At 58.6% G+C, this 14,012-nt stretch overlaps 2 protein-coding genes across 2 annotated transcripts; both read right to left on the bottom strand.

Moving 5' to 3' along the window:
* Positions 1-1,254: 1,254 nt before the first annotated feature.
* Positions 1,255-6,965, bottom strand: TMEM82 (transmembrane protein 82). The gene is made up of 6 exons (XM_003891168.5): positions 6,563-6,965; positions 6,292-6,364; positions 6,005-6,179; positions 4,641-5,061; positions 2,180-2,367; positions 1,255-1,694 (listed from the first exon to the last, which is right to left on the bottom strand). Exons 1-6 carry the CDS (start codon positions 6,648-6,650, stop codon positions 1,608-1,610), a joined length of 1,032 nt encoding a protein of 343 aa, XP_003891217.2. The 5' UTR covers positions 6,651-6,965; the 3' UTR covers positions 1,255-1,607.
* A 767-nt stretch (positions 6,966-7,732) lies between these two features.
* On the bottom strand, positions 7,733-12,918 carry SLC25A34 (solute carrier family 25 member 34). The gene is made up of 5 exons (XM_003891169.5): positions 12,313-12,918; positions 11,146-11,211; positions 10,895-11,047; positions 10,412-10,546; positions 7,733-9,913 (listed from the first exon to the last, which is right to left on the bottom strand). Exons 1-5 carry the CDS (start codon positions 12,730-12,732, stop codon positions 9,731-9,733), a joined length of 957 nt encoding a protein of 318 aa, XP_003891218.1. The 5' UTR covers positions 12,733-12,918; the 3' UTR covers positions 7,733-9,730.
* Positions 12,919-14,012: the final 1,094 nt, after the last annotated feature.

Below are 14,012 nucleotides of genomic sequence, written 5' to 3'. Positions count from 1 at the left end.
CCACTGGCTGGGAGGCTCCTTTGCCCTGTGGGGCTTCCCCTAGGAAAGGGCCCTGAGGTGCAGCCCTGGATCCCCATAGAATCAAAGGGCCCTGGGGACTGGGGCTGGGCTCCCTTGCGCCAAGGTGGCTGCAACCACATTCCAGAGCCTGCCAGTAATGGAGCCATATTTCTCATCTCTGTTAGTTTCCCTGGCCCCAGATTTTCAACAAAGAGAGGGTAGCAGGGAGCATTCAAAGCACTTGAGTCTGGGGGCCAGGCCACCTGGATTCAAATCCTAGCTTTGCTACTTAATGCCTGTGCGCCCTTGAGCAAGTCACTTAACCTTGGTGAGCCTCAGTTTCTGACTCCGTAAAAAGGGATAACAGGGCCTGCCTCTTGGGGCTGATGTCAAAAAGAAATGAAACAGGGAAAGTACCCAGCACATGGCAGTGGTCATTCTTCTGCCAGGCTCAGAGAGGGGCAGTGGCTTGTCCAAGATCACACAGAGGGTAGGCAGAGGAGCTGGCACCCAACCCTTTGGCCTTCCTGAGCTGGGCCCTGAACGGGCTGCGATGGGAAAGATGCTCATGGCCTTCAAGAAGTCAGGGTTGGTGCTGGGGACCACAGAGCACCCAGCAGAGGCCTGGTCAGCATTGTGCGTCCTTCAGCTGTTTCCCAGCCTGGGATGGGAGAGGACATGGCTGCTATCCACCCAAGACTGTAGGTGGGTGCCAGACCAAGTGTCCATGCCCGCCGTCCCCCTCACCTCCTCGCCACTCTACCCGGTTCTCTGCCCAGAATGGTTTTTCTCAGTCTGCAAGGAGTCATGTCCCCCAGGGGACCCAGCCCAGGCCAGCCTGAGGCACATATCCCAGGACCTGTTAGAAGAGCTGTGTCGCCTCAGAAAAGCCTCTTTCTCTCTCTCTGTGTTTGTGATTGTTCTTTTTTGTTGTTGTTTTGTTTCTGAGACAGAGTCTTGCTGTGTTGCCCAGGCTGGAGTGCGGTGGCATGATCTCGGCTCACTGCAACCTCCGCCTCCCGGGTTCAAGCAGTTCTCCTGCCTCAGCCTCCTCAGTAGCTAGGATTACAGGCATGAGCCACCATGCCCAGCTAATTTTTGTATTTTTGGTAGAGACAGGGTTTCGCCATCTTGGCCAGGCTGGTCTTGAACCCCTGATCTCAGGTGATCCGCCGGCCTTAGCCTCCTAAAGTATTGGGATTACAGGCATGAGCCACCACGCCCGGCCTCTGTGTGTTCGTGATTCTAAGCACAGGTGGAGAAAGTCATTGTCTTTATTGTCCATGGAAAAGGGAAGGCAGACCAGTAAAGGGGGAGCCCTCCTGAGGATGCACCCCCCACCCCTGCCCAGCAAGGCAGGTCTGAGGGGCTGCATCATTGCCCACCCTGAGAAAAAGAGGGTTCAACCAGGGGCCCCCAGGTGTCCCCTCTCCAGAGGCTCCCATCGCCAAATCCTGCCTTCCCTTCTCAGGGCTCCGAGGGCCTGCGTTGAGCTCCGGGCAGGGGGCCAGCCCTGCCACTCTGCCTCCAGGCATCGCCCTGGGGTCAAGGCCTCGAAGGTCAGGCTGGTGGGCTTGAGACAGACTCCAGATCCTCCCTGAAGCAGGTCAGGAGGGGGCCGAACTCTGGGACTGGGGTGCCGAGGGCAGGGGCTGGCTTGGTGTTGACACTGGAGGCCTCTGGGATGGAAAATCCTGAGGAAAGGCATTGAGAATGACACCACCCATTCCCCCATCCCCCTGGGGGCCTTGGGCCTCTAGTGACCCGGGCACTTCCTCCCACTTGGGCCTCTGGGTTGCTGCTGGAGAGGGCTGTGGACAGGGTAGGAGGTGCTGGTGACCTGGAGGATAGCCCTGGCCTGGTGACAGAGGGTGGGAGAGGTGATTCCAGCTCCCTCTGCCCCTGACCCCCAACAGAGGTCACCCTGGCTCTCTCTTTGTTTTTGGAGACAGAGTCTCACTCTGTTGTCCGGGCTGGAGTGCAGTGGCACGATCTTGGCTCACTGCAACCTCTGCCTCCTGGGTTCAAGTGATTCTCAGGCCTCAGCCTCCTGAGTATTTGGGATTACAGGTGTGAACGACCGTGCCCAGCTGGCTCTTCTTAAACTTGAGCCTCTTGAGGCACCTGGGCTGTTTGAAGCAGGGATTGTCTGCGGGACACATTGGATGGGGGTGCCCACCTGTATCTGGCAGAGGTCAAGCAGGGTGCGGACGCCCGCCAGACACCAGAGCTCGCCCAGCAGGGAGATGAGGATGCCCAGCAGGTCCAGCCAGCGGCCCACGGTCAGCAGCAGCACGAAGAGGCCACCCATGCGCACCAGCACCGTCTGCACTTTGCTCTTCAGGCCAGGGTGCTGCCGCTGCTCCTCTGTGGAATGCGGGTGCCTGTCACCGTCCGACCCCACACCCCGCACTGGGCCTCCCAGTTCCCTGACCCACCCTCCACAGGACAAGCCTTTCACTCCGTGCAGCCCTCCTCCCATCACAACCTCCTGGTCCCCACCCCTGCTCCGAGTATCTGCAGGGCACCAGGCGCTCTGTCTCCAGGACTCACTGCCCAGCCCACAAGCCTCCCACTGGTGCAGGCCAGAACCCCGCAGCTGCGCAGCCTCGCAGTGGCAGGAGTTGGCCTGACTCCTCTCTTTGCTGCACACCCGCCTCTAGTCCCTCAGTCAGCCCTGGCAACTCCTTCTGCCAAGCACATTCCCAGCTGAGCACCTCTCATCACCCCCATGGACCCACCCGGGCTCAATGACCACCTCCCTCTTTCCAAGAAGTTTCCTTGCCAGACTCCTGGCTTCTGTTCTTTTTTTTTTTTGGAGTGGAGTGCAGTGGCACGATCTTGGCTCACTGCAACCTCCGCCTCCCAGGTTCAAGCGATTCTCCTGCTGAGTAGCTGGGATTACAGGCGCACACCACCACACCCAGCTAATTTTTTGCATTTTTAGTAGAGACAGGGTTTTGCCATGTTGGCCAGGCTGGTTTTGAACTCCTGACCTCAAGTGATCCGTCTGCCTCAGCCTCCGAAAGTGTTGTGATTACAGGCGTGAGCCACCACGCCCAGCCCCGTTCTTTTTGTTTGTTTGTTTTTTGAGACAGAGTCCAGCTATTCGGGAGGCTGAGGCAGGAGAGTTGCTTGAACTCAGAGTTGGAGGTTGCAGTGAGCCGAGATCGTGCCACTGCACTCCAGCCTGGGCAACAGAGCAAGACTCCATCCCAAAACAAAACAAAATAGCAACAATGAAAAACCCTGCAGTAGGCTGGGCACGGTGGCTCATGCCTGTAATCCCAACATTTTGGGAGGCTGAGGTAGGTGGATTGCTTGAGCCCAACAGTTCAAGACCTGCCTGGGCAACATGGCAAGACCCTTTCTTTTTTTTTTTTTTTTTTTTTTTTGAGACGGAGTTTCATTCCTGTTGCCCAGGCTGGAGTACAATGGTGCAGTCTTGGCTCACTGCAACCTCCACCTCCCTGGTTCAAGCAATTCTGCCTCAGCCTCCCAAGTAGCTGGGATTACAGTCACCTGCCACCACACCTGGCTAATTTTTATATTTTTAGTAGAGACGGGGTTTCACCACATTGGCCAAGCTGGTCTCGAACTCCTGACCTCAGGTGATCCACCTGCCTTGGCCTCCCAAAGTGCTGGGATTACAGGCGTGAGTCACCACGCCCGGCCAAGACCCTTTCTTTCTTTCCTTTCTTTCCTTTCTCTCTTTCTCTCTTTCTTTCTTTCTTTTTTTTCTTTCTTTCGAGACCGAATCTCTCTCTGTCACCCAGGCTGGAGTGCAGTGGTTTGATCCTGGCTCACTGCAACCTCCACCTCCTGGGTTCAAGCGATTCTTGTGCCTCAGCCTCCCTAGTAGCTGGATTACAGGCACAGACCACCACACTGGGCTAATTTTGTATTTTTAGTACAGGCAGGGTTTTACCATGTTGGTAGGCTGGTCTTGAACTCCTGACCTCTCAGCCTCCCAAAGTGCAGAGATTACAGGCATCTGTGCCTGGCTGACCCCTTCTCTACAAAAAATAAAATTAGCCTGGCACAGAGGTGTGTGTCTGTAATCCCCACAATTTGGGAGGCCGAGGTGGGAGTTACTCTCTTGTTGCCCAGGCTGGAGCACAATGGCACGATCTAGGCCACCAAGCAAGACCCTGTCTCAAAAAAACAGAAAAGCAAAACAAAACAAAAACACAAACAAACTTGTACAGTGGCCTCTCGTCAGGCTTCCCTGCCTGGCTGATGAGGGCTCTCCAACGGGCCCCTTCAAACCTGGCCAGCCTCACCCCTTCCCTGTGCCCTTGGGGTGACAGCCACACTGACTCCTGTGGCTTGTTTGGCGCTGCCATGCCCTCTCTCCCCTCTGGGCATTGACACATGCGGTTCTCTCTGTCCAAGATTCCCTTCCCCGCCTCACTTCTCTTAGGGATCTCTGCTCATCCTTCAAGGCCCAATCTAAAGGCTACCCCCTCAGGGTGCCCACAGCATGCTGCTTCTCTGCGCTGCCCCTGCCACACAGCCTCTGTCCTGACCAGGCTCTCTAGGATGACAAGAATGAGGACTGACAGCTGTCGGCCTCCCTGGAGCCTGGCCCAGACAGAGGAATGTGCGTGGATGGAATGGACGGGCCCCGCAGGGCTCACCCTGCATGTAGATGACCAGCAGCGTGTAGCAGATGGTGAGCGGCGTCCAGAACCGCACGGCCTCCGAGGTGGTCAGGAAGTCCTGGTTGATGAGGGCCACAGCTGCCAGGTCACCCACGGCAAAGGCCACAGCCAGGGCGCGGCCCAGCAGCTGGGGGAGGCCGTGCGCACTGGCCAGCAGGCCCAGGCACACCCCACAGTAGTGCTGGCTGCTGTGCAGCTCGTAGAGGCGGCAGACGTGGCAGCGGAGGCGCCGGGCACCCAGACCCAGCAGCGTGGCCAGCCCGAGGCTCAGCAGCAGGTTCAGCGTGCGGTGAGGGGCGCCCTCCTGCAGGAAGCTCAGGCCGCAGGTCAGACCGCAGCCCAGCGAGTACTGGCACAGCAGGTAAAGCTGCAGCCTCTCGGCAGCACCCCGGGAGCCCTGCGGGGAGCGCAGAAGAGGGGCCAAGACGTGGGGGCTGCCTCACTACAGCTGCTGCCCGCCACAGGAGGCCGGAGCCTGAAGGGACCTTGGGGATGGTTCCTGAAGGGGCCACATCGGCGTCAGATGAAGCCCTAGGGGATCATCTCTCTCACCTTAATTTCTATCGTGTTTTTTTTTTGAGACAGTCTTGCTCTGTCACCCAGGCTGGAGTGCAGTAGCTCAATCTCCGCTCACTGAAACCTCCGCCTCCTGAGTTCAAGTGATTCTCCTGCCTCAGCCTCCCAGGTAGCTGGGATTACAGGCGTGTGCCCCCGCGCCCAGCTAATCTGTTTGTTTTTGTTTTTGTTTTGATAGGGTTTCTCCATGTTGGCCAGGCTTGTCTTGAAATCCTAACCTCAGGTGATCTGACCGCCTCAGCCTCCCAAAGTGCTGGGATCACAGGCGTGAGCCACCGCGCCCGGCCTCCAATCACGTCTTAGTCCTTGGGGCCCATCTGTTAGCTGAAGGGTGGTGGTTCAGAGACTCAGAGACCTGGGTCCAAAGCCTGACTCTACCTGTTGACCATAAACAAGCCACATACTCTCTGAGCCTTAGTTTCCCCATCTGTGAAATGGGGAATCAGAGCAAACCTTTACTCCTGTGGCTGCGAGGATTCCATAATGCACACAGCGCACTTGGTGCAGGGCCTGGCATTCGGGGAGCCGGATCTACAGGAGCTGTCACTCTTGTCTTCTTGGGACTGGGACTGTATCCCCTGTGAGTGTTGCTGCTTCAGCAGCCAAACCCGAGGGCGCAACCTGCAGCCTCTGTTCCCAGTCTTACGGAAAATACAGCGAACAGGCTGGGATGCTGGACCTGGGCTCTGCTGCCCACGTTCCGGTGGTGAGTCTGGGCTCTGGGCTGGGGAGTGATCCACCCACTGCCTTCCCAGAGGCCTCACCTTGTCCAGTGACAGCAGCGTGGACACGGCCCGGAGGGAGAACTCGAGCACCACGAGGGCAGCCACCCGGGACCCCACGACTGTCAGAAACAGGGCCAGCCCTGCCAGGTGCACTGTTTCCAGCGAGGCCCACTGGGCCCGAAGCCGCTCCTTTTCGGGCCACCGCTGCGGGTCACTGTGGGGACAGAATGGGTGTGGGCAGGGGTGCAGAACTGCCACCCTCGACCCCTGGTGGGGGTCCCCGTACCCCCAGCCACATTCCCTGTGGGGATGAGGTGGGAACTCACTTGGCACAGCCCACGAAGAAGTAAACTTTCAGGAGGCTGTTCAGGACCAAGACTCCAAGGGCCCCGATCAGGCCTGAGGGGGCAGGAGGGAGGCAGCAAGGCAGCGAGGCAGCATGCAGGGGTGTTAAGAGGGCAGGCTTGGTTGGTAGAGTCAGAGGAGGGGGCGGCCAAGGGTCAGGGGTGGCGGGAGACCAGGTGGGTGGGGTCCACCCCGCACTGCAAAGAGCTGGAAGGGGGCGGGGCCAAGGCAGGAATGGGGCGAGGTGCTCACCTTGCAGGAGGGAGTGGAGGAGGCTAGAACCCCACTCGAGGGAGGGGAGGCCGGGGAGCCAGGAGGGGAGGGATGGCAGGGAGAACATGGCAGCCCCGGAACGGCCAGGTCTGCGCAAGGACAGACCTACGTCACTGGGCAAAGGTGTCAGTGGAGGGAAGGAGAGAGGCTGGGAGGGGTCAAAGGCCCAGGGGAGGGGAGGGGAGGAGAGCCAGGGGTGTTAACCCTTTGAGGCCCAGAAGGGCAAGGTCCCAGCTCCAAGGGACAGGTGTCTCTGGGCTGGTCTGTGGTCTCTGTCCCTGCTAAAAGTCTGGCATCCACTTTACTTGAAATCTTCCTTGAGGGAGGCCAGGCACAGGGGCTCACACCTGTAATCCCAGCACTTTGGGAGCCCGAGGCAGGTGGATCACGAGATCGGGAGTTCGAGACCAGCCTAACCAATATGGTGAACCCATCTCTACTAAAAATACAAAAAATTAGCTGGGCGTGGTGGCAGGCACCTGTAATCCCAGCTACTCTGGAGGCTGAGGCAGGAGAATGGCTTGAACCCAGGAGGCGGAGGTTGCAGTGAGCTGAGATCACGCCATTGCACTCCAGCCTGGGCAACAGAGCAAGACTCTGTCTCAGAAAAAAGAAAGAAAGAAAGAAATCTTCCTTGAGGGCTTGGACCACCCAATGCCCCTTCGAAGCCCCAGGCTCCATCTGTCTTGCCCAGCCTTAGGTGTGGGTCCTTCCTCTCGCAGCCTGAAGTGTGGGCTCTGCTCCTTCAGCCCAGGGTCTGAGAGTAGGGACTTTATCCCCCCATAGCTAGAGATCAGCGGTGCCCTCTCAGCCTGAGGTCTGGGGCTGTCTTCCCCCACAGCCAGAGGTCAGCTCTGCCTGCTTTTTGTAAGGTCTGGTTCCACCTTCTCAAAGCCTTCAGTCCGGCTCTGACCTGGTGTGGAATCTCCCTTAGCCCGAGCCCACCTGTGCCTTCTCCTCCCACAGACCGGGGCCGCACTTCTTGATGCTCCTCCCTGGTCCACTAGGTGGCAGACCTCACCTGGGTCCAGCAGGGCGGGGCTGAACAGGTGGATACGGCTCCCATCCTGCTTTCACAAACAGAAAGGGCAGAGGGAGCAGAAGGTGGGGGTCAGGGATAGGGGAGACTGAGACTGGCCACAGAGGGGGTTCGCTGAAGTAAACAAAATATAAAACTTTATTGGTTTGGAGTGTGCAGTAGCAGGTGTTCCTGGGAACAACCCTTACAGACTTGGGGTGTGGCTGGGAGGGCAGGTGGGGCTGCTTGGCAGCAGTGCTGCCCCTGCCAGGGAGTTGGTGTCCATCTCTGCAGTGCGAAGGTTGGTGCGGCGTTGAGAGCACACCCATGGGGAGTGGTGCTCAGTCTAGAGAAAGGGCCCAGGGTCTGCTGCTGGCCCTGCCACATTGCTTCCCTTTCCCGGGCCTCAGTACCCTCATCTGAACAATGGGCACTCGGAGTTCCTTTCAGGCTTGTCAGGATATGTGCAAATGCCCACAGTGCGGGCTGCTGGGAGGCCTTCCGTGAGAGCCCTTAGATGATGTTGGCTGAGGCCGGGCATGGTGGCTCACACCTGTAATCCCAGCACTTTTGGAGGCTGAGGTGAGCAGCAAGGTCAAGAGTTCAAGAGCCACCTGGCCAACACTGTGAAAGCCCATCTCTACTAAAAATGCAAAATTAGCCGGGCATGGTGGTGCACGCCTGTAGTCCCAGCAACTCGGGAGGCTGAGGCAGGAGAATCACTTGAACCTGGGAGGTGGAGGTTGTGGTGAGCCGAGATTGCACCACTGCACTCCAGCCTGAGCAACAGAGCGAGATTCCATCTCAAAAAAAAAAAAAAAAAAGAGAGATGATGGTGGCTGAACTGCGGCCCCTGCAAATGTGCATGTTGAAGTCCTACCCCCTAGTAGCTCAGGATGTGACTGCATATGGAGATAGGCTCTTGACAGAGATAATTAAGTTAAAATTGGGCCAAATGAGGTGGCTCATGCCTGTAATCCTAGCACTTTGGGAGGCTGAGGCCAGTGGATCACTTGAGGTCAGGAGTTCGAGACCAGTCTGGCCAACATGGCGAAACCCCGTCTCTACTAAAGATACAAAAATTAGCCAGGTGTGGTGGCAGGCACCTGTAGTCCCAGCTACTTGGGAGGCTGAGGCTGGAGAATTGCTTGAACCTGGGAGGCCAAGGTTGCAGTGAACCGAGATCATGCCACTGCACTCCAGCTTGGGTGACAGAGCGAGACTTCGTCTCAAAAAAAAAAAAAAAAAAAAATTAAAGTGGGGTCATGAGGGTGGGTCCTAAGCCAACATGATTTGTGTCCTTATAAGAGGAGGAGATCAGGACCCAGATGCACATCAAGGGACCACCATGTGCAGACACAGGGAGAGGGCGGCATCTGCAAGCCACGGACAGAAGCCTCCGAAGAAACCAGCCTGCTGACAGCTTGGTCTCCAGCATCCAGCCTCCAGAACCGTGAGAAAATACATTCCTATTCTCTAAGTTGCCCTGTATGTGGTTCTTTGCTACAGATGCCCCGGCAAATAAGGCAGGTGACGACGCCACAGCCTCCTGGTGCACCCCAGCTCTCACCATGGCACAGCGACCCCTACGAGCAGTCCGGACCCATGGGCCTGTCACAGTCATGCACTTGTCAAGCGCATAGGTCTGGGGTGAGCAGGGCTAAGCTCCAGTCCTGGCTCTGCCACTTCAAAATTGTGTGGCTGTGGTCAAAGCCACATCACCACTCTCAGCCTTGGCTTTCTGATGGTAAAAGAGGTAAAAGTGCCGGCCTTGCGCTGCTGTCTGAGGCCTAAGTGAGCCGATGTGTGTAAGTTACTGGGCCTATGCCGTGTGCATGCCTGCAGCAGTTGCTATAACTGAGTAAGGCTCTGGGATGCGGTGACCCAGTACACCGTACGGAGAAAGAAGAGAACTGTCTGGAAGATAGAATGGGTGGTAACTTGGAGTGGATGCTCTGGCCCTGGATGGGCCAAGGGGCTGAGTGGACCAGAGCTGTCCACACTCTCCCGGGGCCTCTGGCAAGGCCCGGGCCCATGGCCCGCCCTGGGACAGCCAGTTGTGCTGGAGCAGGCCCTCACTTCCGGCCAAGTGCCGAGCCATGTCAGGATGTGGGAGTGAGGGCCGCCGTCTAGGTGCCCTGGTGCTGGGCCCGCCCAGCCAGTTTCCGAAGCTCGTCCCAGAAGAGCATGCTGAGGATAGTATGGGGACCCAGGCGCAGGTAGGCGGGGGCCAGGCCCTTGTAGAGCGCCAGGGGTCCCTCTTGCCGCCAGATCTTCACCATGCAGTCGGTGAGGCCCCCATAGAGCTGGCCCTGGGGAAACACATGGGGTGAGTGTTACTACAGGGGCCGTGAGGCCGTGGCTGGCACCACGTCTCGGCACACGGGTCAGTTTCACCCCCACACACCCTATGGACAGCGCGTCTGTATTGGGCACATGTGTGAGGCTGCGGTGCCATGAGAAGGCTGTAGGATCAGGCCTGGATTCCAGTTCTGGCTCCCCCACTTACCAGCTGGGGGAACTCGTGCAAGTCACTTGATCTGTCTGAGCCTCAGTTTCCTCATCAGGAAGATGAATGTGATTTTAAGGATGGAATAAAATCCAGATGTGAAAGTGCTTAGCCTGTGCTTGGGACATGGGAGCTCAGCAAACAAGCCCAGTTAATGTGTTTGCAGGCATGGCCTGTGTGTGCATGTCTCTGGCTGTGCATGTGTGAGAGTGTGTGAGTGTGTGTGTGTGTGAGTGTGTGTGTGTGTGTCGGGGGGTGCTCCCAGCTCCCCACATCCTCCCCTAGACCCACTCCTGCTCACCCTGCCAGCTCTGTCCACCGGCTGATTGTATAGCCGTGTGCTGACCACATCGAAGGGGGTCATGGCGACAACCACGGCTATGCTGCTAATCATGCCTCCCGCCAGGGCCACCAGCCAGCTGTCCTCCGGGAGCCACTGTGGGGATGGCACAGGTGGGGACCCCTGCATCTGCCCTCTACCCACCCACGTGGTGCCCTCCCGGCCTCCTACCACACAGGGGCTGAAAGGGCTCCAGAAAGGGGAGCAGATGGGGCCCCTCCCACCATCCCCCAGCCCTGCCACCCTGAACTCCTTCTCAGCTTTGGGGTTCCCTGCTGACCCCCCACTCCTGCTGGTACCAAGGGTCAGAGTCACGACTCTGAGGGCAGAGGCAGGGCCCCATCTGTTGCCACCCCCTGGTCTTCCCCGTGTGGAAGGAGGCAGGTGGTCCCCCTCAGTCCCGTGTGTCTCTGTGGGTAGGCACAGGTGTCCCCAGCTCCTCACCTGTTGCTTCTGCACCCAGGCCTTGGCAGAGGTGAAGGTGGCCAGCTGAGCAGCTGAGCCCACCATGACTCGGGGCACAGCCCCACCAACGCCCTGCCACAGCCCCAGCAGCCCTTGCTGCCGCCAGATGGTCTCCAAGGCACCCAGGACAGTCTGTGGGGAGAGGGCACGGGGTCACTGGCCACCCGTGCCCAGGCTGGGAGCATGCCCAATCCGTGCCCCTAGGGAGCTCTGAGAGTGGCAGGCCTCACCTGGTGATTGTGCTGGTGTCCCACAGCCATCGCAGCCACTGTCTGGGCTTGCAGCTGTGTTTTGATCTGTAGGAGCAGAGGGGACATGGGGTGTGGGGATGGAGCCTGGGAGAGCCAGGATGAGCTGTGTGTGTTGAGGGCGCCCCCGCCCCCGTGCCCCTGAAACTCAGAGCTCTGTGGTCCCTAGCCTGAGGCTTAGGGGTCATGTGAAATAGGGTTGAGGTGCAGCTCTGGGGTCGGCCTGGGTTTTGCATCTCAGTGTGACTTGGAGCAAGTTACTTAACCTTCTCTGGACTTCAATTCTGTCACGGTTGGAAAGCTGTTCTGCGGATTAAGTGAGACAATGACTCCCCAGCACCAGCCAAGGACAAGGCAAGCCTTTGCTCAAGGGTAGCTTTTTTCTTTTTCTTTCTTTCTCTTTTTTTTTTTTCTTTTTTGAGACAGAGTCTTGCTCTGTTGCCCAGGCTGAAGTGCAGTGCCACGATCTCGGCTCACTGCAACCTCTGCCAGCCGGGCTCAAGCGATTCTCCTGCCTCAGCCTCCCCAGTAGCTGGCATTACAGGCATGCATCACCACGCCCAGCTAATTTTTGTGCTTTTTAGTAGAGATGGGGTTTCACCATGTTGACCAGGCTGGTCTCAAACTCCTGACCTCAGGTGATCTGCCCGCCTTGGCCTCCCAAAGTGTTGGGATTACAGGCGTGAGCCACCACGCCCAGCCAAGGGTAGCTTTTTTCAAAACATTTAAAAAAATTTTTTTAATTTGTTTTGGGCGGCCCTGAGGCGTCCCTGCAGAGTGCATGTGAGGAGGAGGCCCTCAAGGGTAGCTTTTATTCTTATTGTACACGAGGCCGCACAGGAAGAGAAGTAACCAAGCCAGGATTTGAGCCAGCATATCTGCCACGCTCTGCCCCCTCGCCTGGCTCAGGACCAGTGGGGCAGGGTCCCCAGGAGAGCATGGATCAGAGCAAGGCCCTGGTGCCCTGGGCTAAGAGGCAGATTCCAGGCCTGGGCTAAGATGTTCCAGGGGGCAGCCCCACCCAGGCTGCCCCACCCCATCCAGGCTGCCCCACCCCACCCAGGTCCACTGAGCCCAGCCTTTGGAGGCTGCAGGGTCCCTGCAGGAGCTGGGTCATGGGATGGTGGAGGATGGAAACAAGCCACTCACCAGGTAAGCAGGGCTCCCCACGAAGGCTCCCAGTGCTCCTGCCACGGCTCCTGCAACCACAGTGCCACCTGGTTGCTGTGTGAGGCCAGCCTGGCATGCCAGGCTGTAGCAGTAGAAACGAACGCCATTCATGAGGCCTTGGTACAGAAGGCCAGCAGCCAGCCCCTTCTGCAGGCCCCACAGCCCGTCTACTCGGGCCACAGCAGCGACAGAGGCCATGAAGCCCCGGTAGGGCTGTGGGTAGGTGCCCCGGGCCTGCAGCTCCCCCTGCAGCTGCAGCCGCGTCTTCACCACCTCCAGGGGGTTGGTGAAGACACAGGCCAGGCAGCAGGCCGAGGCACCCAGCACCAGGTCCACTGCTGGGGAAACTGTCTCCATAGCCTCCGCGCCAGTGGCCTTCTGTGCCTGGGCCAGGTGCATGGCACAGGCCCTGTGGTGGTGGCGTTTAGGCTGTCTGTAACCTCGCAGGGCCACGGGGCTGGGGTTTGCAGGGGCCTGAGGCCATGTCTAGAGGGTAAGAGTCCTGGTCTGACAGGCCTGTGGCTGCCTGGAGTCCCTGGTCTATCTTAGCAGTCCACCTGTTCTGCTCAGCTGTTCCAGTGGTCTGCTGGAGCCTGAGACACGCCTCCACCGGCTGTGACCAATCCCAGCTGCTTCTGTGCTCACACCTGCCAGCCGAGGGCGGGCCTGGACCCTGGGATCTGGGGGAAAGGTCACTTGGGACTGGACGGAGAGCTTGGATAGGGAGAAGGTGCCAACCAGCTCAGGCTCCTCCTCTTGGTCTCCCTCTGGCCCTGGGTAAAGGGCTGGCACCCCTGCCTTGCCTCTGGCTTAGCCTGTCCAGCTTTGGCAGAGCCCTGGGCAGGGGGCAAGTGACTGGGAGGTCCCTGGCCTGGGGTACATGGCCAACTCTGCCCCTGTCCCACTCTGCCCATGATGTGCCCCTGATGACTGACTTCCCCTTTCCAGGACTCAGTCTTCCAGTCTGGCTCCCACCGTCTATAGGCCCATGCTCAGCAGGGTCAGAAGTAGAGAAGGGCTCTGGAGCCCTGGGGGGAGGACTGGAATCCCAGGTGTGGCTCTTATGTGCGACCCTGGGCAAGTCACTTCCTCTCAGAGCTTCACTTTCTCTCCTTTGTAAAATGAAGACACTGACATCCACTCCAGAAGGTTCTGTGGAGGAGTGGCGATGAGAACAGTGTGCCTAGGTCAGTGCCACGCCGAATAAAAGGCACCCGCATTGCCTGCTGGCCCCCATCCCCACTGCCTCCAGCTTCTATGCCCTCCCTCACTGCTCCCAGGACTTCAGGGCGCCTGGGTGAGTAGGAGTTGAGGAGTGACCTCAGCTGGTAAGGACTTGCAGCCAGTCCTGCTCTCCTGCTGGGGGAGCCCCTCCTGGGCTGGGCAGGAGGCTCTGCTGCTCCCTGAAGGAATGGCCAGGCAGCCAGTGGGGCAGGAGGCGGCCCTTGGATGCCCTTTGTGCCTGCTGAGAAGAGAGCGCCACCTGGGCCAGCGGTTAGGTGTGTCTGCTCAGGCTGGGGCCGGCACCAACATGCCCACCTTGGCCTCTGCCCCCAGACAGCTCTCTCCTGCCAGGCCACCCTCAATCACCCAAGGCCCAGTCCAAACCAGAGGCAGAGCCACCCAGGCTGGAGTCCCATACCCACCTCCCGGGGTCCACCCCTTCCCTCCCAGGCCCT

This window comes from Papio anubis, chromosome 1 (genome assembly GCF_008728515.1).
Source record: "Papio anubis isolate 15944 chromosome 1, Panubis1.0, whole genome shotgun sequence".
NCBI lineage: Eukaryota > Metazoa > Chordata > Mammalia > Primates > Cercopithecidae > Papio > Papio anubis.
The sequence above is the reverse complement of the archived record's forward strand: the minus strand, read 5'-3'. Positions and strand labels throughout refer to the sequence as shown.

What these genes read in the sequence shown, in the direction of transcription:
- TMEM82 (XM_003891168.5), bottom strand. Translation starts at nt 6,650, where the DNA reads ATGTTCTCCCTGCCATCCCTCCCCTCCTGGCTCCCCGGCCTCCCCTCC. An exon ending in TTCTTCGTGGGCTGTGCCAA is followed by an intron (nt 6,180 to 6,291) that starts GTGAGTTCCCAC and finishes CTGTCCCCACAG; the next exon opens with TGACCCGCAGCGGTGGCCCG. An exon ending in TTGACCTCTGCCAGATACAG is followed by an intron (nt 1,695 to 2,179) that starts GTGGGCACCCCC and finishes GCCTTTCCTCAG; the next exon opens with GATTTTCCATCCCAGAGGCC.
- SLC25A34 (XM_003891169.5), bottom strand. Translation starts at nt 12,732, where the DNA reads ATGCACCTGGCCCAGGCACAGAAGGCCACTGGCGCGGAGGCTATGGAG. An exon ending in TGGGGAGCCCTGCTTACCTG is followed by an intron (nt 11,212 to 12,312) that starts GTGAGTGGCTTG and finishes CTGCTCCTACAG; the next exon opens with ATCAAAACACAGCTGCAAGC. An exon ending in CCTGGGTGCAGAAGCAACAG is followed by an intron (nt 10,547 to 10,894) that starts GTGAGGAGCTGG and finishes CCATCCCCACAG; the next exon opens with TGGCTCCCGGAGGACAGCTG.